Genomic DNA, 27,805 nt, shown 5'->3' on the forward strand with positions numbered 1-27,805 from the left:
ATTTGTAAAATACTGACATGAAGCATGTAAACATTAATCACAATGCATATGCACTGCGCAAGTGCACACAACCAACATAGTATATAGTTTGCGGTATAGGGTCAACTCATGCGACTTGTAAGATTGTGCTACAACTACGACGAGGAGGATGGAATGCCCCATCTCCGGTAAATATACAGATTTGCCAATCGATCGAAGCTGAGTGCTGTAATTACTCATGTTTATTCAAGAGACGACTTTCCATTGAGAAAGATAATGAATAATCACGCCATGATTATCTGAAGCATTTTCAGGAATGTACGGAAGTATGAGTAACTTGGTATAATTGACCATGTGAACCTCCTGTGGATCAAAGGTGCAAAGAGTGCTTCTCTGAGTCTCGATTCTCATGAGTACAGCCATGTATCCTGTCCACCAGAAGAAAATAATAAATATCAGATCATGATTTTCTGAAGGTACTTACAGAAATATAAGAGGGTCAGTTAAAATGTTGTATTCAAATATTTGACCTACTTGATATTACAGAACTATTAAGATCACAATTAGGGTGCAAAAGGGGGAATAAGGTGTTCTACCTTGAAGACCCAGCTAACATGACATTCACCAGCATGGCATTAACAAGAGTTATTTAGATATGTGCTAATGCAAAGTGGAAAATTTCGAGACGACACTAAAAAGGTTTCTTTGATACAGTACTGATACAGATGAGAGCGCAATGGCACTCCTCAACCTCAACAGAGACCTAACAATCACTACATTCCTCTACCTCCAGTTGTCTCACCCTTCTCGTTCCACATCCTTTTGGCCAGCAGAACCACTATAGGTGCTGGGGAGGCAGAAATCTGGTTTGTGGGTTTGGGTGCTTTTAATAGCACTCGGGTTAGCTGCCAAAATTTGTCATAACTAATTTTTTGTAGCTAACAAAATATGTGTTCCATTGGTGGCTAGAAAATTAGTGTACCTCGACATATGGATTGTATGGCTAACAAAGTGTGACATACTGCAATTGTGGAAACAAACTGAACGCATGACATGAAAAGTCTACCTTCTCGAACCTGAGTAGGAAGCTCTGGCCAGAAATAAAACAAACAGGCCCTGATAATCAGTTTTATAGCTAATGAGTTATGTGAACATTTTGCATAAGTTCAGGGCTGTAAAATGGACTCATTCCTTTCAGATAATGACATAGCAGTCACTACCTAGTATTAGTAATCAGTGCTTGTTATATTCACCTTAGAACAAATAGTTTATGCATAATTAATTGCTTCCTTGCATCCTAATTCCCAATTCGAAATAGAAAATTGTATGGTTTTCATTTTGACTGCCACAGAGCATATGTCAAATTGATCTGAGAGCATATAACACAAGCAAGTATATGGAACAGGACTTTCAAGAACGAGCCTCTGAAAAGGCTTAAAAATAATCAACAGATAGTTAACAGGCTACTCACCTCCATGTCCCTGAAGAATACTTTTGCCTTTGGTGATGCTCTTTTATATTTTGCTAACTCAATAATTGCCTCTTCTCTAGGCTTCGAGTATGAACCAGTATCATCATGATAAATATAAAATTCACCAAGTAATCTTGCTTTGGATAGAACAAATTCAATAAAGCGCATCTCATTTGACCAGCAAGTGGCACTCTTTATGCTAACAAAATCAAGATTTGCAAAAAGACTGTTGGTCCACAGTGCATTTAAAAAATCTATATCTACTTCATCGCTCTGATTCTCATGATCTGTGATCTGCAAAAATCAAAAGACACATTTTAACGGGGTCATGTATAAAGAACTATCAAGGGACAGCATCAACAAGAATGGAGAATAGTAGTAAACATTACCTCAATTTCCAGATGTAAAAGATTGGGAGCTCTCGTGAGTAAACCAAATGTAGATAAAATGCTAGATGCTTTGTAGAAGTTTGTATGAAGAGTTAAACTCCTTAATTTCTGAAAAGAACATGAAATTCCCTCTAGAACATTACCATCTGCGGACTGAGAAAACATACCCATTAGTCCTTAAGAGAAAATAATTTTATAAGAAAAATTATGGAAACATCATGCATTACTTGGTTAGCCACTATGCAGATTTTGAATTACTTAACTAACGAGAAGTACTTTCATTCTGAAAAGCAAACATATATATATATTTGTCATACTAGCTTTTTGCTGGGGGCAGTTTGTTGCTTAAATGATGAATTGTGTAAAACAACATTACATATTCAAAGCAATGCTGATCTGCAGCTTCTATACAAGCACTGCACATTAGAAATAATCGTTTATGTTGCAGAATACGTTTTCAAATACTATTGTACCAGTTTTCAATTTGAACTGAGAAAATTGCAGTAGTTAAAAACGACCCCTCTTGCCCATGAGTCAAGCTACCACTAGCCCCCAATCATGCACAAGAATCAACCTGGCAAACTCATGCATGCATGTTCATGACCAATTATAAAAAAAGAAAAGAGACCACAATAGAATTACCGGTATAAACAACTCGAGCTCCCCGACTTGGGCCAAAGATGTGAGAAGCTTGACGAAATCGCGATCAATTGAGTAGTCTTCAATATTGATATTAGCATCTTGTATAGATGGAAGATCCTGGATCTGCCATCCGTAATCGATATCGGAAGTAATAGTCAGCCTCTCGAGATTCGGAGCCTGAATTATCCAATCCTCAAAGTCGTCATCAGTAACCTCGACATTGCTAAGCTCCAACGAGACAAGCGACGGGGACATGCGGATCATGGCCTCCAATTTCCTCTCCCCATTCTCCGGGAGGCCAACGTAGACGAGGCTCAACAAGGTGAGATTCGGGAACCCTCCGAAGCCCTCGTGCGCGGTGGGGAGGAAGCAGCGCTCGAGGTGGAGGCTGGTGAGCTGGCCGCAGGCGAAGATGGCGGGGTGGAGGGTGTAGTACTCCACATTGACATCGCTGTAGTCCCAGAACGAGAGGGTGAGGGTCTGGACCCCCTTGGCGGCGAGGAGGGGGAGCCACTCGTCGATGTGGGGGAACGCGTCCGCGCGGATCCCCCAGGTGCAGAACTGGCCGACGCTGCGGGAGTAGCGCGCCAGGACGGCGCAGATGGCGTCGGGGCGCGAGCGGCGGGGCCAGTAGTGGCGGAGGTCGGGGGCGGACTCCCACCGGTGGATCCAGGAGCGGGAGATCGCGGAGGTGCGGACGGCGTCGCGGAGGGAGAGGCGGGAGACGATGTTCTCGAGGAGCTCCCCCGGGAGGGATTCCAGGCTCGCCCCCACCGCCGACGCAGTCGGATCCCCCTCCGGCGGCGGCGGCGGCAGGCGTGGTTTGCGGCGAGGTGGCGAGGTCTCCATTTCGGCCTACGGGGAGAGGCGGAGTCGCCGAGCCGGTGGTCGGCCCGGCGGTTAAAGCCGCCGCCGCCGGACGAGATGGGGGCGGAAGGAGACGTGGAGATGCGGCGGGGTCCAATCTCCAAAGCAGTAGTACAACTGTGGTGGGGTGGAGCAACAGAGAGGACGTGAACTCGCAAAAGGCCCATGGGCTAATGGGCCAAGGCCGAAAGCTACTCTCAGCCTCGTCAGTTACCCATATTTCCAAGGAATAAGTTCACTTTAGGTCCCTCAATTTGTTGCCGAGTCCGAAATTCGTCCCTTGAGTGCAAAACCGGGTAGAACGCATCCTTCAGCTTACAAAACCGTGCAAACGAGGTCCCTCGGTAGTATTGTGCCTGGTTTTGGCTGATGTGACGCCTACGTGGCTGCTTTGACTAGGTCTTCATCCCATGTGGCATCGACGTGGCGCTTACGTGGCAATTTAAATAAAAAATATAAAATCGTGGGACCCATATGTCAGTTTCACACACCAAATAATAAAAAATGGCGGGACCCACGCGGGTCCCACATGTCATCCTTACTCCTCTCTCTTCTCTCTGTCCCCCTCTCTCAATCTCCCCTGCTCTGCAGTCTGCAAGAGAAGATCGGAGCGGTGGCGCGCGAAGTCGGCAGGGCGACGGCGGCCCGAGCGGCAGCGCGTGAAGCCGGCGAGGCGGCGGCGAAGAGCCCGTGGGAGTCGAGGTCGTCCGGGGAAGCGGTGGCGACGGCGGCCGGACCGGCGACGCGGCGGTGGGTGGGCGAAGCGGCGGCGGAGAGCCCACGGGAGTCGAGGTCGGGGGGGGGGGGGGGGGGCGGGCGGGCGGAGCAGCGGCGGCCTTGGGAACGGCGCGTGGGCGCCGGAGTGGCGGCCTCCCTCCTCCCGGCCAATGCGCCTTGTTGCCTCGTGCCCAAGCCGGATGACGCCTCGATCTCCCGTGAGCCAGGGCGTGCATTGGGCGATGCCAAACCTACCAATTTTGTTCTTTGGAGTTCAGTTTTCCCTTAAATCCATCCTTTGGAGTTCAGTTTTCCCTTAAATTTTGGCAAACCTACAAATTTTGTTCTTTGTCCTCAGGAAAGCTTGAAGCTTCATTGATATAAAAAAAGAGAAATATTTTTTGCATGATGCGAAAGTACTTGTTCTGATTCTTGCAGAATCTGATATGATCATTGGCTTTGCAGGTGAAAACAAGACAGAGTTGTTGTGCTTCTCCTTGCAGTGAGTGATTAATTAGGGTTGTTAATGCCATGAACCAGTTCGTCCCTGATTGGAACACCACCAGCATGGGAGACAGCTTTGCACCATTAGGGTTCGTGCGTTCCTTAGATCGAAGCTGGAGATCTTTCCATGGATTGGAGGCGATCAGGTGAGTGATTCTTTGGTTATTGTTGTTGCAGCGAAGACGACGGGCTCATCGAGCTGCTCTGGTGCAATGGCCACGTCGTCATGCAGAGTCAGGCGCCCGGAAGCCGCCGAGGCCGGAGAGGACGGCGACGGCGGCGATGGCGGAGGATGAGTCGGCGTCGTGGTTTCAGTACCCGGAGGAGATGCTCCCGCCGATGCCGCCGCCGCCGCCCTTCTCCACAACGCCCGCAATCGCGGCCGTCTGCGCTCTATGGCCCCGCGCGTCGCCCGCTTCTGCCGACCACCACTCGCCCCGCTCCATCAGCCGGAGAGAGAGAATGGATAGAGGGAGAGGATAGAGAGAAGAGGGAGGAGCAAGGATGACAGGTGGGGCCCAACGTGGGTCCCACCAATTTTTAATTTTTTGTGTGTGGAACTGACATGTGGGTCCCACGGGTTTTTATTATTTTTTCAGATTAAATTGCCACGTAAGCGCCACGTCATATTAAGACCGAGTCAAATTAGCCACGTAGGCGCCACGTCAGCCAAAACCGCCCTAAAAACCACCGAGGGACATCATCTGCACCGGTTTTGATAGTTGAGGGGCCCATTATATCTGGTTTTCCGGTTGATGGATGAAAATTAGATTCGTTGACAAGTTAAGGGACCTCAAATGAACTTATTCCTATTTCCAAATAAGTCATTTTAGCTTATTAGAAAAATAAAAAAATTAATTTAAAGATACTTTTATATGTATTCTTAACGAGTTAAAAAGTCAATATAAAAACTATGTTTAAAATATCTTAAAATTAACTTCTAAAATAAGTTTCAAAATTTATATTTTGGCTTTGGCTTTGGTTTATTAGGCCAACTGATGGAGCCTTATGTTTCTTCCCACTGAATTTTCGCAAGAGTGGAGGAAATTCATAGCTCCAAAAAGAAAGTGCAATTTTTTTTCTTCCGTTCTAATAGTAGTATTTTTTTTCTTCTTTCGTTCTTTTTGATGATTTTTTTTATCCATAATTCACCGGATAGCAGACGCCCGATTGGCCTGAGGAAGCTCAACTCTTATCATAACCAATTTTACTAGTCCGAAAGGAGGGTTGATGCAAGGTATATTAGATCATACTTTTACAAAAGAGAAAATGTTGAACCAGTACCACCAATTGGGCTGGAAATTACTTATAACCACCATAGCTTGCTTTGAGCCTGAGCATTCTACAAGGAAATGTTTTTAAACACAGGATTCCCCTATGGCAGGAACTACCATGGATGCTCTCTGCCCAGGTAGAACAAATGGGACAGCACAGCAGTACAGCACTGCCATCATGTGCTGGGATGCCCCTCTAGTGAACCATAATAAGATAACTAGAGCACAGTGATTCTAACTGAAAACCTCAAGAATGGAAGGTAAAAGGGACTGAATCCTCATTCCTGAATTAATAACATTGGAAAGCACGATTCAGATCTCATTTCATCAAAATATATAGGCAAGATGTATGCCAGGCTGCCACGTACTCTTGCAGATGTCATACATAATACATTATACATGTTTACTAGAGATGCAACACATCTAGGCAGCTAGGGAGATATGCTTCCACTGAATACAAAGGACAGAAAGGAAAAAACAGGAGAAGTTCAGGTGCCCTGCAAAATCAAGCTAGCAGCCTGTAGCCAGTCATCCACGGATGAATCTGAGCCTAGCTAACGGCGATGCTCTTTTGTATTTTGCCATCTCTATGCATGCCTCCTGGTAAGATGGTATACCGCTAGAGGTAACACGAACACGGAGCTGTTCTAGCGATCTTGCTTTGGATAGGACAAACTTGATGAAGCACATCTCATTTGAGGAGCAGCTGATACTATGTAACCAGACATCGAAGTCTAGGGAAAATGTCGTCGCTTGTTTGCGCATTTGCGAATCCTTCGACAGTTCCATCATCCACTAAATCATCATAACAACCAATCTACCAAAAAAGAACACAATTGCAAATGTTGCAAATGGAAATCAATAACTCAACCAGACAAAATAAATCTTGTAACTGTTGCTTATTGAAAAGATGTGCAAAATCTTTTGAGTATTCACGATCGTGGAACTATAATATGTAAAGAACTTTGTAGGGTTTTCTATATTACCTCGATTTCAAGTTTTTCCAGGTTTGGGGCACATCTTAGTATAGAAAAAACCAATGAAGTACTTGAAATTTGGTCTAGACAAGCATGCAGGTCTAATGACCTCAAGTTCTGAAATGTGAATGAAAACCTCTCTGGTGGATTATCACTGAACTGCAAATCACAGTAATATGTTAGATTTGCTCTAGACAAGCAAGCAGGTCTAATGACCTCAAGTAATGCAATATGAATGAAAATCTCTCTGGTGGATTACCATTAAACTGCAGGTCGTAGTAAATATATATATATATATATATATATATATATATATATATATATATATATATATATATATATATATATATTGGTAAAAAGCAATGCAGGTGCAATGACCTGTCTGAAATTTGAACGAAAACATCTCCGGCGGATCACTATTGAACTCAAATTCGAGCTTACATTGAGATGCTCTAGTCTTAAGCAGTGGAGTAATACATAAAAATTGGAGATACTATAATACTAACTGTAAAGGACTCTCTAAGCTTCATGTTTATGAACTGTTTAAATTTAGAGAGTATATGGTGTAGTAAAGTACCTGATGCATAAGTGCATTGAAGTCGAGGCTCTCCACATGAGCAATCCCTTCCAAAGTTTTGCACAAGACTTGAGTGGTGACTTCTGAATCCAAGAAGATGGCAGCATCCTCCAGACGCGGGAGCTCCCCTATCCTGCAGCCAAAATCCTGATCAACTGCCCAAATCCTAAGGGACCGGATGTTTGGTCCCCGGACGAACCACACCTCCGAGTGGTGGAAGCTGTGCACGTTGTCGAGAGACAATTCGAGGAGAAGCGGCGAGGCGGCGATCATCGCCTCCAGCTGCCTTTCCCCGTGTGGCGGGAGTTCGACCTCGGAGAGGGAGAGCTTGGTCAGCTTCAGGAACCCCACAAACGATGGCGGCTGCGGCGGTGGGAAGGTGCAGCCCGCAAGGCTCAACGAGGAGAGCTCTAGGCAAGAGAAGATGCTGGGATCGAGGTTGTGCTTGCCTTCGATGATGGAGATCATCTCGAAGTAGAGGTGGAGGGACTGGACGCGCTTGCGGGGGAGGAGGCGGAGCCAGCGGACGGCGCGGTGGAACCAGCGCCGGGGGACTCGGAGGGTGACCGTACGGACGGGCGCGGCGGAGCGCTTCAGGACGGAGGAGATGGCGGCGGCGGGGTCGGAGGATCTGAAATCGAGGTCGAGGCCGCGGACTGAGCGCCATCGGCGGCGCCAGGCGTGGGAGAGGACGGAGGTGCGGAAGACGTCGCGTACGCCGAGGCGGGAGATGATGTTGTCGACGATCTCCGGTGGGAGCGCGGCTAGGTAGTCCGGCTCTACCGCCGGTGAACGGCGGCGCTTGGCCTCTCCGGACGGCATTTCTTCGTTTTCTTTTTTGAGGCGACGATTGAAGTTCGCAATTGAGCGCCAAGAGAAAGCCCTCGTCCAAAATTTGGGCGCCAAAAGCCAGTCCAGACTGTCCAGTGCACGACGGTACGAGTGCGCCGTTGCTCGGGGAATTCGTTCGTCCCAAAACCACAAAAAAAAAAAAAAACATAAGGGCTGTTCACTTTAATGTCATTTTCAATCATATCATTTTTTATAAAGTTACTAAAAGAATGTCTACGTTTATTTTATTGCTAAATTTGGTAATTACATAAAAAATCTTGTCAAAATTTTAGCAATAATACCAACTTGTCAAATTTTTGGTAAGGTTTATTTTGGCTACAATCTGAACAGGCGGAAATGCTAATGGGCGGGTGATCGCTCCCCCGTCCGCCCAGCGATCACCCGTCCGCCCTCTCCCCTATATTCGATACACTCCTCCCTCCTCTCCCCCCTTCCTCCTTCCCTTCTTCTCTTCCCTATTACAGTACACCACACAATTTTATTTAAAAAAAAACAAAAAGTTAGAAAAAATTTATGTATAGAATACTATATAAAAAAGTTGAATTTAAATTCAAATTTGAATCAGCTATGTAAACTTTTGGCTTATAAACTTTGGGTCTATAAACTTTAGGTGTAAATATTTGAATTCAAATTCAAATTTGAATCAGATATAATTCAAATTCAAATTTGAATCAGGTATGTAAACTTTTGACTTATAAACTTTAGGTGTATAAACTTTAGATGCATAAAAATACTATATATAGAAAATATTTGAATTAAAATTCAAATTTGAATCAGATATAATTCAAATTCAAATTTGAAACGGGTATGTAAACTTTTGACTTATAAACTTTGGGTCTATAAACTTTAGGTGTAAAAACTTTAGATGTATAGAAATACTATATATAAAAAAATTTGAATTCAAATTCAAAATTTGAATCGGATATATAAACTTTTGACTTATAAACTTTGGGTCTCTAAACTTTAGATGTATAAACTTGAGATGTATAAACTTTAGGTGCATAAATTTACTAAAATAGGAAAGTAATACGGTGCCAAAAAAGAAACCAGGTGGAGGGAGGAAGAGGGGAGGAGATCAATCGCTACCTCCATCTCCAGGCGATCGATCGCCCATTAGGATCCCCCTGAACATGCCCTTAACTTAAACAGGGATGTGTCATGTGACCTCTCTGAATATAAATCTAAAAAAAAAATTGTTGTACTAAAAGTCATATCATCTCAAAGATTGAGCTTTTTTTTTTAAAGGAGTACTTATGGCATGTTTAGTTGGTGAAATGAAAATTTTTTTTGTATTAAATCAGACGTTTGACCGGATGTCGGAAGGAGTTTTCGGACACGAATGAAAAAACTAATTTCATAACTTGCCTGAAAACTACGAGACAAATCTTTTGAGCCTAATTAGTCCGTCATTAGCACGTGTATGTTATTGTAGCACTTTATGGCTAATCATGGTCTAATTAGGCTCAAAAAATTCATCTCGTAATTTACATGTAAACTGTGCAATTGGTTTTCTTTTTATCTATATTTAATTCTCCATATATGTGTCAAAAATTTGATATGATGTTTTTGGGAAAATTTTTGGGAACTAAACAGGGCCTTAACATTGCCATAAGATAGTTTGCAGTAATGAACAGTGATATAATTGTAACATATCATCTGTGATGAAATGGGGTTCCCAGAAGGTTGACCTTTCCAGCTTAAAGGTTGATGAGAACAACAAGCGGAATACATCAACTTAATGTTGATAAAATGCATAGGAAAAATTGCAAACCTTGTCATTCACATCTTTTTTTTCCAACTCAAGATGTAAACAATGACACGTAAATTGTATTTTGATTAACACTTATACTACCTCCAGGTTAGTAATACATGTCATCTTGGATGAGGCTATTATTCAAATTTAAAAAATTAAACTAGAAATAACATCTGAAATATTTATCTTATAAAAAACACTTTAATGAAATAATATATTTATTGATATGTCTACATATATTGTAATAAAAAATAATGATCAAAGTTGCTATTTGAAAACTACGTCATTATCTAAAATGATAAGTATTATCAGCCTTTGGAGGGAGTATAACAAATTAGCAAATGATATGAGGATAGAAGATTAATTTTCTGATCGTATTTATAAATGGACTGGTAAGGTCATTAACTCATTATTGATTACATCGAATTAGATGTTTTTATTTTTTTTTTGAAGAGGCCTATAATTAAATAGACAAATACTCCCTCCATACTCGTATAGGGAGTCGTTTTGGATAGCGACACGGTCTCCAAAACACAACTTTAACTTCTTGTTTATATAAAAATATTTATTGAATATACTTTTATGAAAGTATTTTTCAAGACAAGTCTATTCATATATTTTTTACATTTTTAAACTCAACAACTTGAAAGTTATTCATGATTTATATTCTCAATGTTTGACTTAAAAATTGTTCTAAACTACTTTTTTTACGAGTACGGAGGGAGTACATGTGCCCCAGCTGCAAATGGTGATCAGTTGCACCTTCTGAGCTTGATCAAGTCACGCAACTACATCATTTGAATGAAAAGAAATGATATTATGGTGAAAAATGATGAAGAAACAGAGTGGCATAAGCTTTTAATTATTCCAAAATCACCATTTTGTTATTCTCATTAGTGAAATATGGATGGAATTTGAAGGCAGAAATTCAGAATATGATCATAAACAACCTTGCAATTAGGGTAAAGAGATAACTAAAGCACAGTGATTCTAACAGAAAAACCTGAAGATTGGAAAAGTAAAAGGGATTGAATCCTCATTCGGGAATTAATAACAATGGGAAGGCATTATTTAAACTTCATCAAAATATATAGGCAAGCAGTATGCATTACCTACATAGGCACACTATTGCAGATGTCATGCATGTTGCCTGATGGAAATTCAACATCCACACAGTTCAACAGAGATATCTTTCACTGAATACAAACAATGGGATGAAAAAGCATGAGAAGTTCAGGTGCTCTGCAAAGTCAAGCTAGCCAGTCATCCACGGATGAGTCTGAGCTTAGCTAACGGCGATGCTCTTTTGTATTTTGCCATCTCTATGCATGCCTCCTGATAAGATAGCCTACTGGAGGTGACACGAACAGAGAACAGTTCTAGCGATCTTGCTTTGGATAGGACAAACTTGATGAAGCACATCTCATTTGAGGAGCAGTCAATACTATGTAACCAGACATCTCGAAGTCTAGGGAAAATGTCATCACTTGCTTGTGCGTTTGCGAATCCTTCGACAGATCCAGCATCCACTTCATCATCATCACAATCAACCTACCAAAGGAAGAACATAATTTGTGAATTGCAAATGTTATAAATGCAAATAAATAACTCAATCAGCCAAAACAGATATTGGAACTCTCTGCTTATTGAAAAGATCCGCGAATTGTTTGCGCATTCACGATCTAGCCATCTAGGAACCATAATATGTAAAGTAACTTTCTGGGGTTTTCTACATTACCTCGATTTCAAGTGTTTCCAGGTTTGGGGCACTTCTAAGTATGCAAAAGACCCAAGAAGTACTTGAGATTTGATCTAGACAAGCATGCAGGTCCAACGACCTCAAGTTCTGAAAAGTGAATGAAAACCTCTCCGGTGGGTTACCATTGAACTGCAAATCACAATAGTACATTAGATTTGGTCTAGACAAGAATCCAGGTGTAATAACCTCAAATGTGAATAAAAACCTCTGGTGAATTACCACTGAATTTAGATTCGAGTTTACATTGAGCTGCTCTAATTTTTACCCACTAGTGAGTATAAAAACTGTAAAAGGATTTTAAGTTTCATGGTTTGCTAACTGTTGATTAAAAATTTGGAGGGCACGGGACGCACGGTGAAGCAACTAGCAAAGTAAAGTACCTGGTCTGTAATTGCATCGAATCCAAGAGTCTCCGCATGACTAATCCCTTCCAGAATTTTGCACAAAACTTCAGTCTTGATGGCCGACGCGAAGACGATGGCGTGCTCTAGCCGCGGGAGCTCCCCCTATCCTGCAGCCATAATCGTAATCCGTCCAGATCCAAACGGACCGGAGGTTTGGTCCCCGGATGAACCACCTCTCCCAGTGATGGAGGCTGCGCACGTTCGAGAGAGACAGCTCGACGAGAAGCGGCGACGCGGCGATCATCGCCTCCAGCCGCCTCCCCCCGTGGCGCGGGAGGTCGATCTCGGAGAGGGACAGCTTGGTCAACTCCGGGAACCCCACAAACGACGGCGGCGGCGGCGACGGCGGGAAGATGCAGCCCTCGAGGACCAGCGTGGTGAGCTCCAGGCAGGAGAGGATACTGGGGTCGAGGCTGGGCTTCTCGCCGAACACGAACTCGAAGTGGAGGTCGAGGGACTGGACGCGCTTGCGGGGGATGAGGCGGAGCCAGCGGACGGCGCGGCGGAACCGGCGACCGGGGACTCGGAGGCCGAGCCCGCGGACCGGCGCGGCGGCGCGCTTCAGGACGGAGGAGATGGCGGCGGCGGGGCCGGAGGATCTGAAGCTGAGGTCGAGGCCGCGGACGGACTCCCAGCGGCGGCGCCAGGCGCGGGAGAGGGCGGAGGTGCGGACGACGTCGCGTATGTCGAGGCGGGAGATGATGTCGTCGACGATCTCCGGCGGGAGGCCGGCCAGGAAGTCCGGCTCCGCCGCCGGCAAACGGCGGCGCTTGGCCCTATATTCTTCGCGCGGCATTTTTCCCTTTTTGGGTCGCCGTCGATTTTACTTCGCAAATCGCATTTGAGCCCGGGCTTTAAAAGCTAACCAAAATATTTTGCCGCGAAAGCACGATCTTAGCCACATTTTTCGCGGGAAAGAAATTGTTCCCCAAAAATTTTCGGCGGTCAAAAACCAGTGACACAAACTCCGAAAAGCCTGATGGGCGATCACCCCTCCTTCACCTCCACGTGATTTTTTTTACACCACATTACTTTTCTATTTTAATAAATTTATGTACCTAAAAATTATACACCTCAAGTTTACACATTCAAATTTTATACACCTAAAGTTTATATATCCGATTCAAATATGAATTTGAATTTAAATATTTTTTATATATAATATTTCTATACATCTAAAGTTTATAGGCTCAAAGTTTATAGTAGTAAGTCAAAAGTTTATAAATCTGATTCAAATTTATATATATATATAGTATTTTCATACATAATTTTTTCTAACTTTATCTTTTTTTAAAAAAAATATGATGTAGTAGGAAGAGAATAAAGGGAGGAGGAAGGAGAAGAGGAGCGCGTTAGGGGGATGGCCGGATGGGGGTGCCTATTAGCAACCCCCACAAACCCACAACTCACAAACAATATACTACCTTCATCTCAAAATATAACTAGCTAGTACAGGATGCGAGATATAGGTATATTATAGTACAGAGGAAGTAATCGCTTGTACTCCATCTACACGCCTACGACGATCCGGAACTTATCATTGGCGAATCCGATTCTGCTTCGAGTTGGTGCTCTTCTGATCCGATTCGGATTCGAGCTCGAGCCCCTTATATCGAGGCATCGTCACGGCAGCTCAGGCAGTCAAGCTCTCAGCTCAGACGAGAACTCAAAAACTCGAGCAATCACACCGGTTCACCGTAGTCGTTGCTCTAGCGCCGCCGCCGCGAGCTCGCCCGCGTCATCATGCCGACACCGTACGCTCCGCAGCAGGTGAGGAAGGTGCTCGCCGCGCGGCGGCGCGACGACAAGAACGGCCAGGTCAGCGGGAGGGCGGCGTCCCTTCCGCCTGCGGACGAGACGACGAAGGCGGCGGCGACGGCGACGGAGAAGGAGGAGGCGGCCGAGGTCGTCGCACCGGCGCCGGTGGGCTACTTCTCGGCGGTTGCTCCGATGGCGCTGTGGACGCGCGTCACGACCGGGAGACGTTGATGCTGATGCTGCTGGTGCCAGGGTTTGACTTACCGTCGGTAACCGCGCGGTTACCGGCCTTACCGCGGGGTACGATAATAGAAAAACCGCAATAACCGCCTTAAATTCAAATAAATTTTAAAAATAATTTGAATTTTTAATAAATTTTGCACGGTTTCGTACGGTTTTTCATGATTACCACGCGGTAACCGTGCTTATCGCCGGAACGCGGTAACCCCGGTCCCAACGGTTTTGGAAACCCTGGAGCCTGGTGCGCGAGGAGATTAGCAAACGGTCGTTACAAAACTCAAGTTTTAGGCGGATTTGTACGGAATGATGGTTAGAATTGTTACCGTGCCATTTTGTTTTTATTTCCACTTTCGACGTGTTGTTGCTTAGCTTAGAGAGGAGAAAAAAAAAAAGCATCTCCAACGATCTCTCCAAATCTAACTCTCCAAATATCTATTTGGCCAACTCTTTATTTAATTTAGCCGGTCAAACTCTTATTTACTCCAACAACCTCTCCATTCATCCTCTCTATTATGAGCCTATGACAGTGGGACCCACGTGTCAGTCTTTACAACCCTTTATTCTTCCTCATCTCTCCCCCCTTTTCCCCAAACCCCCTCTGCTCAGCTTGTAGCAGGTGCCGCCGCCGTCGTCTCATCGCCATCCGTCGCCGCCGCTCGGGGCGAGCTCGCGTGGACGCGGGGCGGCCAATCGGCGCGAGCGGCGAACACGACGGCAGGAGCGAGACGGCAGCGTCCTCTACTACATGCCGCACCGGCCGAATCCGCCGGGGGCATGGCGATGACGACGGCAGGCGACGATGACCTCGGCTGGCGACGGATCTGGCGACAGCACCGACAACGGCTGGCGATGACGTCGATGACACGGCGTCCGGCAACGACGACCTCGGAGACGACGGTTGACGACGGCGCCGATGACAGCTGGCGACGGCGCAACGACGACCTCGCGGATCTGGCGACGACGCGATGACGGCGGCGTCTGGCAACAACGGATTTGGCGACGGCGACGGCGGCGTTCGGCAACGACGACCTCGACAGCACCAGCGATGTCATCTCGACGACGACGATTGGCGGAGAGAGAGGGAGAGAGGGATGCTATCGGCGTGGGGCCCACGATTGGCTAGGCTATCTTGGCTGGCCAAATTTGGCTAGTGCAAGGAGGACTTTGGCCAGCCGGATGGCTTGGCCAGTCCGATAGCCAGTCTGTTGGATGGTGAAATTGAGCCAAAATTGCCAAAATTTAACTTAGAGAGGGGGATAAGGACACTGTTGGAGATGCTGTTAGAGAACATATTTTTTACGATTGTGTACTCCCTCCGTACTCGTAAAAGAAGTCGTTTTGGAGAGCGACACAGTCTCCAAAACATAAAGTTCACTTCTTGTTTCTATAAAGATATTTATTGAAAAGTGATATATGTATATTTTTATGAAATTATTTTTCAAGACAAATCTATTCATATAATTTTTATATTTTCAAACTCAACAACGTGAGAGTTAATCATGATTTATATTTTTAAGGTTTTACTTAACATTGTCCTAAACAATCTTATATAGGAGGGAGTTAATCTAATTACCCAGTAAAAAAAAGTGTTCCTGCCCACTAGTCACTACCATTGTTATTGAGTTAAGATTTTTAACGCGGTTACAATGTTATTGCACTGATTTGATTAGTAAGCACGCCCCCCGTGCGCGTCCTGGCGATTCAAGTGGATCTGGGGCTTTCTTCTGCTACAGTGCTACTCCGTGCACTGCACTGCTGGCCCCGCTCCCCATTCAATGGGCTCATGCTACTGTGCCAGAGTCCCGAAACGCACGAACACGGAAGCGTACGTACGTACGTGCCCGGGACCGGACTGCACAAACCCAAACGTGTGACGCTGCCATTCTGCGTGAACCAAGTACGCTTTTTTTTTTCATCGTAAAAAAAAAAAGAAGTACTCCTACAGTTTTTTATTTTATTTTTTTTTCCTAAACGGAAGTTTTGTGCGAAGGAAGAGCCGGATTCAGCAAAGAAATCAATTAACAATTCAGATGGGTCATTGGGAACAGAGGAGTAGGGGAGGACCGAGCCGTGCCATTTCTCTTTGTTTCTTGTGCACGCTCGTCGATGGCTTTAGAGCAAGAATAATAATATAGCTAACTTTCTACTATTAGCTTATCTTAAAATCAACATATATAATAGATTAGCTATAAAGTTGGCTATAATTTTCTTCTCCTCTCTCTATCTCTCACTTATATATTTAATGTACTTGTCTTTGAGTTTGTGATAAACTAGCTCTTGCATGAGAGCCAACATCCTTAATTTTTCACTACCTCTCTCCTCCACCTAAGTTTATAGTTGGCTTATAACTCCCTATTATACTTGCTCTTATTAAACATTTTTCGTAGCACACGGGCTATTGTCCTGTGATGCGATGCCCACTTTGTCAGCAGTAGTGGTTGCCTAGATTTATATCTCTTTTAGAAAAGGGTAAAATCACCTGGAGAGTGCACGTACTACGGACGTGCCAAGTCTTTCAGTATTAGCGGCCGCTTCAGGACTCGAAGTCGAAGGTATCGAGCAAGCAAAAGCTCCGTTGCCGATGGTTTTAAAAAAAAACTAGTACTACTCCATTAAGGTTAGATCAAAAGTATTTTTTTTTCATTTCAGTTATCAATTTCTAGTTTAAAATTTCTTAGATTTTTTTCAGGTATAAAATTGTTGTAAAAACACTAAAATGATGGAAATTACAGAAATCAGTTATGAATGTTTATATTAAAGTATAAGGTTTAAATCTTAAACATCTTTAAATTGTGAATGTTTGTTTATTTTTAGATGAAGAAGTAGGAACCTCCTCTACACGTGCAGGTGGGCGTACGTGCCGTTGCAAATCTCTCATCAACTTGGAAGCTGGCTTTAATTTGCAGTGCGTTTTACGCCCCATCTTGCTTGTTTACTCTCTAAAGCCATCTTTTGAATTGAACAACTTGAGTTCTATATATCGGTGTATCCGATCCATTTGCTGTACTAATTGGGGGTTTTAAATGTGCTAATAGGGCGAACTGATGGCTGCTGGTTTCTTGGCTTAGCTTATTTGAGGACTCCATACTTTTTGCCGATCTGATTCGGTGCGCGATATACGTTGCTTTGGCCCGCAGTTTACATTTCGATTAGTATTTTCTTTGTGATCCAACCTTATTCCGTATTGCAAGTTGCTTGCTTTCAAACTCGATGCATGGTCAAAAGTCTCGCATGCGAAAATATGAAGTAGTTTAATTTTCTTTTTAAAATCCAGTAGATGCCTGCTACATCCGTATTAAATATACGATGCATCCGATTTATGTAATTCTTTTGACTAACCCTATGCATATTTTTTTTTGAAATATTTATATAGATGGACAAACATATAAGACACGCTTTATTTTTTTTATGATATACCCCATTTTTACTTTGTATAACTAATTAAATAATTTATTAAATGCTACTCCCTCCATTCTTAAAAACAGAAGTAATTTTTGAATTTAAATCTTATTGCATAATATAAGGTTTTTTTAGCATCACTCACGGTACCATTGGTCTCATCAATCACTTCTATTTAGTTTTCTTCTCATTGATCTTATCTTCAACCCCTTCACTGCTAATTATTCCTTAATAAGGGTCCTTGTTTGTAGAAAAAACATATGAATTTTTTGAGGATTTCAATCCTATATAAATTCTTTTTGATGAAAGCATTTGAAACAAAGGATTAAATCATATATTATCCTTTGAAATTCCTGTAAAATGGACAATCTTGGAAATTTAGTACTCCCTCCGTCCCAAATTGTAAAGTTTATATTTTTCGCACGGTTTTCAATAATGTATTTTGACTAGTAGTTTATTTTAATCTATGATCCCAACAAATATTATCACATGAAAGTACTTCAAAATATGAATTTAGTGATATAACATGCATAATACTTAATATATAATATAGTTAGCATGATTATTAGTCAAAAGCTACCGAGTTTGATTTTTCCTAAAAAGGAGCGCTCTATAATTTGGGATGGAGGGAGTAAGAGCTCCAACATCTTGAAAATTTTATTTGAGTCTATCTCTCTCTTTGATTCTCGCATGTTTCTTAAGATTCAATCAAACGGTTACTCCTATGTTTTTCATACGTTTTACAATTCTCTATTTTATACTTGTATTTCTGTTAGAATTATGTATTTTTTCTATTTATTTTATTCCTACGATTTAAAGGAGCCATAAATAAGGGGACATCAAAATGTTTTCTTTTTAATCATAATCGTAAACAAAATAAAAGTATTTGTATTTTTGAACGGAGGAAGTATTAGTCAAATTTTGAGAAAATAAAAATCAACTATACCAACATACAGGACGCCATTAAGGGCATGTTTAGATCACACCCTAAAATTTCACACCTGGTCATATCGAACATTTGAACACTATACAGGCTTAAAAAAATAACTAATTGTACATATTGTAACTACTTTGCAAGACGAATCTTTTAAGCCTAATTGCTCCATAACTTGACAATGTGTTGCTACAGTAAACATGTGCTAATGATGGATTAATTATTCTTAATAAATTCGTCTTGTGGTTTGGCGACGGATACTGTAATTAGTTTTTTTATTAGTGTACAAACACCCTATGCGACAACCTATATAATACCTTCTGACACGTCAAAATTTTACCTCATTCGATTAAACACCCTCCTTAGGCTGTGTTTGCTAGAAGCGGTTCCCATTCGGAACAGTGATCACGGAAAACAGAGCGATCCATTAGCGCGTGATTAATTAAGTATTTCCTGATTTTTTTTAAAAAAATGGATTAACTTAATTTTTTTAAGCAACTTTCGTACAGAAGCTTTTTGCAAAAAAACGCACCGTTTAGCAGTTTGAAAAGCGTACGCACGGAAAACGAGGGAGAGGGATTGGGAACATGGGATTGCAAACACACCTTAAGGGCTTATTCGTTTTCAAAGAATTGCAAAGGAAAAGCATAGGAATATGAATGGGTTTTAAACTACCATTCGTTTTATAGAAATGCACCATAAGAAAACTGTAGAAAAGTTTTACATTCCTCAATTTTTGAAGGAAAAACATAGGAAAAAATAATCCACTCCAACCTAATGTTTGCATTTCTTTGGTTGGCTTGCTTAATAACATAGGAAAAATTCCTATATTTTTCAATCCATAGGTTTGCACATGTATTTCTGTAGTATTTCTATATTTTTCTTATTCTACGTTTTGAAAATCATGTGAACCAAAGTAGCACTAACAATTTGATACCCCGTTGAGTACAGTAAAAAAATTGAAAATTATTATTTGATCCTCATGCAGTACGCGCAGCTGAACCCCGGAGAGGAGTAAAAAAATAGTGAAGCCTCGTCGGCGACTCTCTGTCCTTTCACGCCGAATCCTAACCCACCATTAATGGCGTCGGCTCGAGCTCGGCCATATATGGTAGGGGAGCAGTAGGGGCGGCGAGGTACGCGCGCGAGCCGCCGTTCGCAACACTGCAGCTTCCATCTCCTCTCCGCCTGAGGATCCGAGGGGCCGGTGAGTAGGCAGCGGCGGCCGCGGCAATGCTCACGTGCATCGCGTGCTCCAAGCAGCTCGCCGGCGGCGCGCCGCCGCTGCGCGAGCAGTCCGACGACGCCGACGACGCCGCCGTTGCCAGAGGCGCCGGCGAGTGCGCCACGCCCAGCACGAGGCAGGCCATCAAGGCGCTCACCGCCCAGGTTGGTTACTGCGCCGTCTGGGCTTGTGGAATTCTTGAAATGCCCCCCTTTCCCGTGCCATTTTGATTCCTTGATCACAAGGGGAAAAAAACACAAGTTGCAATTTGTTGATAAATTGCGTTCCTCAAATATATCTTAAACTGCGCGAATTTATCAAATTTGTGGGTTTGGGATATTGGGATTTGGGACGAAACAATTTCGCCAAAATCTTGGGGTTTCTAGGAATGTTGATAATTTCTCCCCATTTGTTTGTTGGTTAAGCAGTCGATTTTTTTTTTGAACCTGCGGGATGAAGCTGACGAGAGATTTTTTCTTTGGGGTTCAGATCAAGGACATGGCGCTGAAGGCGTCGGGCGCGTACCGGCACTGCAAGCCGTGCGCTGGCTCGTCGTCGTCGTCACCGGCGGCGGCGGCGCGGCGGCACCACCCGTACCACGCGTACGCGGACTCCGGGTCCGACCGCTTCCACTACGCGTACAGGCGAGCCGGCAGCGGTGGCGACGCCACCCCGTCGGTGAGCGCGCGCACCGACTTCCTCGCCGGGGACGAGGAGGAGGAGGAGGAGGAGGAGGAGGAGGGGACGACGGCGGACGGCAGCGAGGACGACGAGGCGAAGGAGTGGGTCGCCCAGGTGGAGCCCGGCGTGCTCATCACCTTCCTCTCGCTGCCGGAGGGCGGCAACGACCTCAAACGGATCCGATTCAGGTGAGTTTTTTGCGCTCATCTCTCACAAGTTTTGCATCGTAGTAGAGCACTATGATTTGATTCATCTTTACAAAGTTACAAACAAGTAGTGTTTTGAGTTATTTTGGTTCAGATTTATCATGTGTACTTAATATGAAGGGCAATCCTTTGTTTATTCTGTGTTGATTGAATGTTCACTGTTTTTTCTTTATGTTCTATTGAATTTGCTTGAGTCCCCATCTCTGGAATGATTTATGGAAGAATAGAGGGAAATTGTTGGAGAAAAAAAATTATAGTCCCCAAACAGTAGCAGCTATTTATGTGTCAATGTTTCATAATTGCTCAGAAGTTCCATCTCCTAGGAAAATTGAAGAACTTGTTTCAACACAATTTTGATTTGAGCCTCAGTAATATGCGTGGTCAAATGAGACAAACATGCACTTTATCTTGCTTTTGGCCATTGTTCTTTTGTTTCTTTTCTGCCTTTGCTTTCACTGGAAGTTTGGAATTGGGAAAATTGGAATTGACAAAAGGAGTGTCCAAGTCTCCCAAGATAAGCATGAAGAAAAGGATACATTTGTAACAATCTTTCAAAACGGAACAGTTAAAAAGTAAATATAATTCCTAGCTTTCTTAACAAATACTTTTAAAAAACAAATCCCTTTAGGTTTCTGTATGGTTACATGGTGCTGTTAAAGTTGAACTGGAATTAGAAGGAATTTTTTGAGAAGTACACAATTGTAGATTTCTAAATTTGGGGGCACTGTGCGAATCTCAACATCTGCAGGTTCTGTGCATAACCCACAGGCCTTCAGCAATTCCAAGAGATCTCTCTTTGCATATAATTATTTTATGTTCTTTTCTTTATTTTCTTGGGAAAAGATACCACTTCTATGGTCAGCCCTCAGCTGCCACAAAGAGTCATTTAGATGCTTTCCCATGCAGTTTAGCGTATTTTTTTCCCTAATACACAGTCGAAACGTCATGCTGTGCTGTTTGAATTGCATGGGGCAACGGGTATGAATGTGATTCCCACAAAGTGATCCGGTTAATCACTCACATGCTGCTACAGGACTAAATCTGGATCTGTCCACCTGTGTGCTACAGAGTTTATATAGAGGAGTGGAGCTTTTAGAACATATACATTAGAGGAGTAAATAAGTACATCAGTCACCATTGATACTCTATTAATACTAGGATAGCTCTGTACCCCACCTTACATAGTGCTTGTTGTATCAATCTCATACATTTTAGTCGTAGTTCTGTTGTTCTGATATAGGAGCAGATTATAGGGTTTATTGACCAGAGTGACCCACCACCCCCACAACGTCTCCTCTATTCAGTAGTCTTAAGTAGGAAACAATTAAAGAAGAGAACTGAACTTTTTTTTTTTGGGGAGGGAACCAACTCGTGGTGCTCTTTCTTCTTTGCCCTTATATAAGAGAGAAAAAGGGTACAGTTGCTTTGGTGTCTCACTAATTTAATATAGTCAGGTCCCTCACCCCGCCTGCTTAACCGGGGAGCCATCCAACCTGGATCTTTGGATTAGTTGCACATCCTTTGCAATTTTATTGTAACCTTTATTGTATTAGTGGTGCCTTCATATGTAGATCTTATAAATTACTACTCTTTAAACCTGATGTACACATGATAATAGGAAAAAAGAATGCTAGTGAAATTTTGTTACGAACAATTCTTGATATGGATATGGAGTTTGTAAAACTATTTCTTAGAACTGTAGGTAGTACAGCATAATAAAGATTTTTTTTTGATATATTTCTTTTGGTGTGCTGCTTTGATTGCCTTCCAGTCTGCTGGTGGTAGGGTCATATAGCTTCATGGAGAGATAGTGTAAAATGAAGGAGTGCTATTATATGGAGTGAAGACAAGCTTTGGTTCTGGTGCATTTCTAGTACTACCTCCGTCCCAGAATATAAGCATTTTTAGAGTTGGACACGGTTATTAAGAAAGTAGGTAGAAGTGAATGATGGAGGGTTGTGATTGGTTGAGTAGTGTAGGTAGGTGGGAAAAGTGAATGGTGGAGGGTTGTGATTGGTTGGAAAGAGAATGTTGGTGAAGAAGTTGTTATATTTTAGGACAAATGTTGAGGGTTAAAAGTTGTTATATTTTGGGATGGAGGGAGTACCTTATTTTCTATGTTTCAGATCTAGGCAAGGAGATGCTTTTTAATGTACGAAAAATTGTTTGTGCTCCAAAAAAAATTGAGTGTTGACGTATTTTCCGCTAATTGTTTCCTTGAGTGAGACATCGGTGACAAATAAATAGCTGTGTTAATTTATCAATGTAAAACACATAACCTCTTGACTGACAATAAGAAATTAAGTGTGCATTAGAAAGTTGCGAGAGGATCGCATCCGTGAGTGACTGACCTATTTGTACTCCTTTCTGGTACAACTTCAGTCTCAATCCTTCTATTGCATGTTCCCCCTAGAGAAAAATTAGAAATTACTGTTGGACATACGCCATGGATATCCTATTGTTATTTACTTTAGAGGTAATCAGTCTGGTTTATCCATACTCATTAAAGTTATGTAGTTTGCACATGGGGCATCCGCATAAAATTTTTCAAGGAGCGGATATGTTTATTCGAGGGAATATTTAAATAGTCCGATTTCAAGATATGTTCTTTAGTGTCTTTGGAGCTAGAGAAGGGTAGGCTGAAGATTACATGTTCTATCATTTCAATTTGGCCCCTTCTATGCTTCTCTCTTTTTTGTTTTGGTCAATATTGGTTGCCTACCATGCCTTACTGACTTGCTGTGTCTACCTACCCATGTTAACTCTCGATTAAGTGTTCCCTTTTCTCTCGCTTGTTTGACAATGTGCTTACTAGTGAGTTCTGATGCATGATAGCCGTGAGATATTCAACAAATGGCAAGCGCAAAGATGGTGGGCCGAAAATTATGAGAAAGTCATGGAGCTTTACAATGTTCAGAGGTTCAACCAGCAAACTCCCCTTCCTACTACTCCAAAGTCTGAAGATGAGGTACGAGATCCTTGTGATGTAACTAACCTTTCTTGCTATTCTTACGATTTACAAAATGCCTTCTGATCTACCTGCTGTGCATTCCATGCATATCATACAGAGCTTGAAGGAGGATATCCCAGCAACACCGCCACTCAACAGTGAACGTCTACCCCACACTTTGCACAGATCACTAACTGGTGGCAGAACAACTGGGTATGGACAACCAGATTCTCTTGGGCATCAGCACAACCTTGGTAATGGTCATCGCCAACAGCACCATCACTGCTACACTGGACACCAGTGCTATGGTTCAGTTGGGCTGGCATCAACACCTAAGTTATCAAGCATTAGTGGAGCAAAGACAGAAACTTCGTCAATGGATGCATCGATGAGGTCAAGCTCATCTCCTGAAGAGGTGGATCGATCTCGTGAACTTTCAGTCTCTGTTAGCAATGCAAGTGACCAAGAGAGGGAATGGGTAGAAGAGGATGAACCTGGTGTATACATCACCATTCGGGCCTTGCCTGGTGGTATTAGAGAGCTCCGACGGGTCCGATTCAGGTTTGCTACTTTTACTTGTTGCTTGTTTGGTCAGATTGTCACTATTTTAGCGCAATTCTATTTCATTCCATCAAGGCTTAATGGCTTATGCATTTGTGAAGATATCACCGCTCAAGTACTCAAGTAGCCAATTAATCTGGTAGTTCAACAGCACTTTCAGCCAAAAATGACTAGAAAGATTAATTGTTGGGAGAGGATAGAAGCTTGGATCCGAGACACTTTAATGACAAATAACTGATGAAGTACTCAAGCAACAACATTTTGACTGCACCATCGTTCAGTTAATGAAAATTAAAAAAAATGAAATGTAACATGTAACCATAGTAAAATGGATCCGGAAACCACTATAGCAAGAAAACAAGAATCAGCTAGTTGGCAGAGATTCATGAGCATCTGCTCATTTGGTTTCGCAATACACTTAGTCATTCCTCTAAAGAACATGTATTTATCTGTTTTGGCTGTTCTGCGTGCAGCCGGGAGAAATTCAGCGAGATGCACGCCAGGCTATGGTGGGAAGAGAACCGGGCAAGGATACATGATCAGTATCTCTGAGAAGACATGCTAATCATGTATCAGCAAATTCTTTACCACTTCATCTCATTGCAATTGACCACCAGAGTCCATTGAACTTACAGTTCGGTGCAATTGACCGCCGTCTCCTGGAGATATTTGATTTCGAAGCGCTTCTTCTTTCACCCTCCTCCAGCGTGTACATCAAACACTAACATCATATCGTCAGGAATTACTCCCAGCCTGTGCAAAAATTGGCCGAGGAACACTGCTTGCATGTGTGAATGTGTGAGCTTTTAGTGTTTATTCTTGATGTCTAACATTTAATTTGCTCCTGTTTATGTGGTAATCCGCCTGTTTCTCTCCAATGCATTGTCACAAAATTTATACAGTTTGGTATAACTGCTAGATTATTTACTTCGCAGCGAAAGAAAAAAAAATGAAAGGAAAAAAGGACGCCTTTGGAAAGCAAAGGCGTTTGTACCATTAGCTGATGTTTCAGATTCATTGCTTCCTTTTCTGAAGGCGGTATTTCAACTTTCATATTCCAGTTTGTTGCGCACTTTGCTTTATAATCATATTTGTCGTAATCTTGCACACCGATAAACTGCGGAAAGCTGCATCATTACTTGATTAGTTCATTACAGTATTGCAATAGCTAATGACTTCACATTAACAGATGCCAGATTTAATAGTGCTAGTCTCAATCAAGGTAGCAATGATTTTTCTTAAATATAAAGTTATTGCTATACACCAAGGGCATGTTTCTTATTTTTTTATGAGAAGGTTTATTGGCGCACAACGTTTCAACAATCATCGAGATGCAACAATCACATACCTGCCAGCCTCCCAGTGAAACAATGCACTAGGACTGTAGCAATGCAAATATGCAACTGGGCTGCAGAAAAAGGTAACTTAACAAAAACAGAGATTTTTTAAACACATATTCGTTATAAAGTAAACACAATTTCAAAATGAAGTTTTTTTTTTCAAAATTCAATGTTCAGATTCTAAATACATTTTTTTTTAAAAAAAGAAGACCATGATGCAGATAAGCTAAAAAATTGGAAATTATGTGCGGTATTTGAACCAGATTCTAACCAAACTTGAAGGACAAAACTTATGTCAGTCATTTCTTTCCCATTTATGTGCAATTCACAGGAAGGACAAATGCAACACCATTATTGGAAAGATTAAGGAACCCTGAACACTAATGCATCCATGATCCATCCCATTCAAATGACGTCGGCAAATCACTTTGGATAATCAGATAAACATTGTCATTCCTCCTGGACCTAACATTCTTCGTCTTTAATTTGTCAGTGTCATGCTCCAGGAAACATGAGCTTATGATTGCATTCACTGTCCTGAGACACGAGTACTTCTGACAAGGACTTGTGTGTTCTTACAATATCAACTGGCACTATTTTATCCATAAAATTCAGAAATCGATGGCCATCTGATCTCCATATGCAATGACAAGAAATCAATTGTGATGTCCAAGTTCATCTGAACTGTCTAAAACCAGCAGCACGGTTCAGAAAGTGAAAAACTAATTCAGGGGACCAACACAAATGCTTTGATGAAGAAATTGGTCTAGAATTGGAGAAATATAGAATTCTACATTTCTACTAGTCAGGAACAGATATATGACGTGTACTAGACTTTGATCACCAGGAAAGGAGGTAACATGCATGTTACCCAAATATATATATATATATATATATATATATATATATATATATATATATATATATATATTTTAAAAAATAATATGATCGATTAAAATATGATATAACACTCTACACACATGTAAGTCAAATTCAATCTCCAAAAGTCATGAAAAAATAACAAATTAAACCTTAATTAGTATACGTGTGCTCACATTCATATTTGTTCCTCTTGTTACATAGAAAGTCAAATTTAAACATACACATTTGTAGAGTGGTATATCACATATTAATCCATCTTATCAAGTTTTTCATAGCTACTTGAATGACATGAAAAGAAAAAGACATCCCTTGAGATTAAAAGAGTTTCCCCTAAAGAAATATACATGCAGAATAAAAAAAAGGAGGTTCTGAAGTTTATTAAGACAAGTTGTCCATCTATTTCAGAATAAAATTGTATAGCTCTACAGCCACGGCACACACAAGGTTAGCCAGCTAGCTAAACTATTTTTGGAGATTAAACCAAGAAAGCTCATGATGATTTGTTATATAGTGAATTTCACTTTGGATCACCTTTTCGTAGATTTACTGTCACGTCCGGAATTTCTATCCAAAATTCCAAACGCTTACATGTGTGTGGACCCTCGTCCAGGAATCAGCCGAGGCACACAATAACAAATTGATAATAGAGTACAATTATTACTCTAATTAATAAGCGAATAAAATGTCATTACAGAGGTAGATAGTTCCTCTCAATCAATAAAGATCTAAGCAGCGGAAAATAAGATAAACGGCGCAGACGATCCCACTCCACAGGCAGCTTGACCAGGGCTACACCTAATCCTCCACACCATCAGCATCACTGTAGAACTCCTCCTCTGATGAATGATTGCAAGGTGAGTATATGACATACTCAGCAAGCCACGCAACAAATATGCAAGTGCACAGGATAACAAAGGATGGCATAATAGGGTTTCATTTGCATAAACAGCATTTAATAAACATTTCAGAATTTAGTAAAACAGTTGAGTAATAATTAAACAATATTAATCCAACGCTATACAACATACCCGGTTGCATAGGCCCAACCATCCTGAACAACCAATCCTGGTTGCACAGTTCTATCTCCAAACCAGGAATATACCATTCCAAACCAGGAGCTAATCAAATTATTACCAGTCATAGTATCTTTTATTATGATGAGAGGTGTGAGACTAATCACGAAAGACATTGTTAGACCTGCCCATAACCGCGGGCACGGCTATTCGAATAGTTTTACTCTGGCCAGAGGTGTACCACTGTACCCACAAGACACAGCCCCACGACATGTCACCATGCGCCTTGATACCACCACGGTACCTCAGAAAGGAGCTGTGACAGTACCCCTCGCACAACACAATCCACCACAGTGCACCGTTCCTGGATCATAATCACCCCCTTATAAACAAGGCATGGACTCCCCAGCGACCCCCGTGGGCTTATCTCCGCCACTTCTCAGTCTGGTGC

At 42.3% G+C, this 27,805-nt stretch overlaps 3 protein-coding genes and 1 pseudogene across 4 annotated transcripts; 1 reads left to right on the forward strand and 3 right to left on the reverse strand.

The window, feature by feature from the left end:
* Positions 1 to 27: 27 nt before the first annotated feature.
* LOC127782257 (F-box/FBD/LRR-repeat protein At1g13570-like) lies at positions 28 to 3,434 on the reverse strand. 2 transcript variants are annotated; one of them, XM_052309380.1, is made up of 4 exons: positions 2,482 to 3,434; positions 1,840 to 1,992; positions 1,451 to 1,744; positions 28 to 407 (listed from the first exon to the last, which is right to left on the reverse strand). In XM_052309380.1, exons 1-4 carry the CDS (start codon positions 3,328 to 3,330, stop codon positions 387 to 389), a joined length of 1,317 nt encoding a protein of 438 aa, XP_052165340.1. In that variant the 5' UTR covers positions 3,331 to 3,434; the 3' UTR covers positions 28 to 386. The 2 variants fall into 2 exon arrangements, with proteins under 2 accessions (XP_052165340.1, XP_052165339.1); XM_052309379.1 differs by lacking the exon at positions 28 to 407 and having other exon boundaries at positions 414 to 1,744.
* A 2,990-nt stretch (positions 3,435 to 6,424) lies between these two features.
* Positions 6,425 to 8,219, reverse strand: LOC127783222 (F-box/FBD/LRR-repeat protein At1g13570-like). The gene is made up of 3 exons (XM_052310455.1): positions 7,398 to 8,219; positions 6,830 to 6,979; positions 6,425 to 6,660 (listed from the first exon to the last, which is right to left on the reverse strand). The coding sequence occupies exons 1-3, from the start codon at positions 8,217 to 8,219 to the stop codon at positions 6,556 to 6,558; spliced, it is 1,077 nt and encodes a 358-aa protein (XP_052166415.1). The 3' UTR covers positions 6,425 to 6,555.
* A 2,785-nt stretch (positions 8,220 to 11,004) lies between these two features.
* Positions 11,005 to 12,975, reverse strand: LOC127782624 (F-box/FBD/LRR-repeat protein At1g13570-like; annotated as a pseudogene).
* Positions 12,976 to 19,535: 6,560 nt separating this feature from the next.
* On the forward strand, positions 19,536 to 25,699 carry LOC127781287 (protein Brevis radix-like 1). Its single transcript, XM_052308225.1, has 5 exons — positions 19,536 to 19,885; positions 20,211 to 20,590; positions 23,444 to 23,576; positions 23,677 to 24,119; positions 24,593 to 25,699. The coding sequence occupies exons 1-5, from the start codon at positions 19,730 to 19,732 to the stop codon at positions 24,669 to 24,671; spliced, it is 1,191 nt and encodes a 396-aa protein (XP_052164185.1). The 5' UTR covers positions 19,536 to 19,729; the 3' UTR covers positions 24,672 to 25,699.
* Positions 25,700 to 27,805: the final 2,106 nt, after the last annotated feature.

The sequence above is a fragment of the Oryza glaberrima genome, chromosome 8, assembly GCF_000147395.1.
Source record: "Oryza glaberrima chromosome 8, OglaRS2, whole genome shotgun sequence".
NCBI classification, from domain to species: Eukaryota; Viridiplantae; Streptophyta; class Magnoliopsida; order Poales; family Poaceae; genus Oryza; species Oryza glaberrima.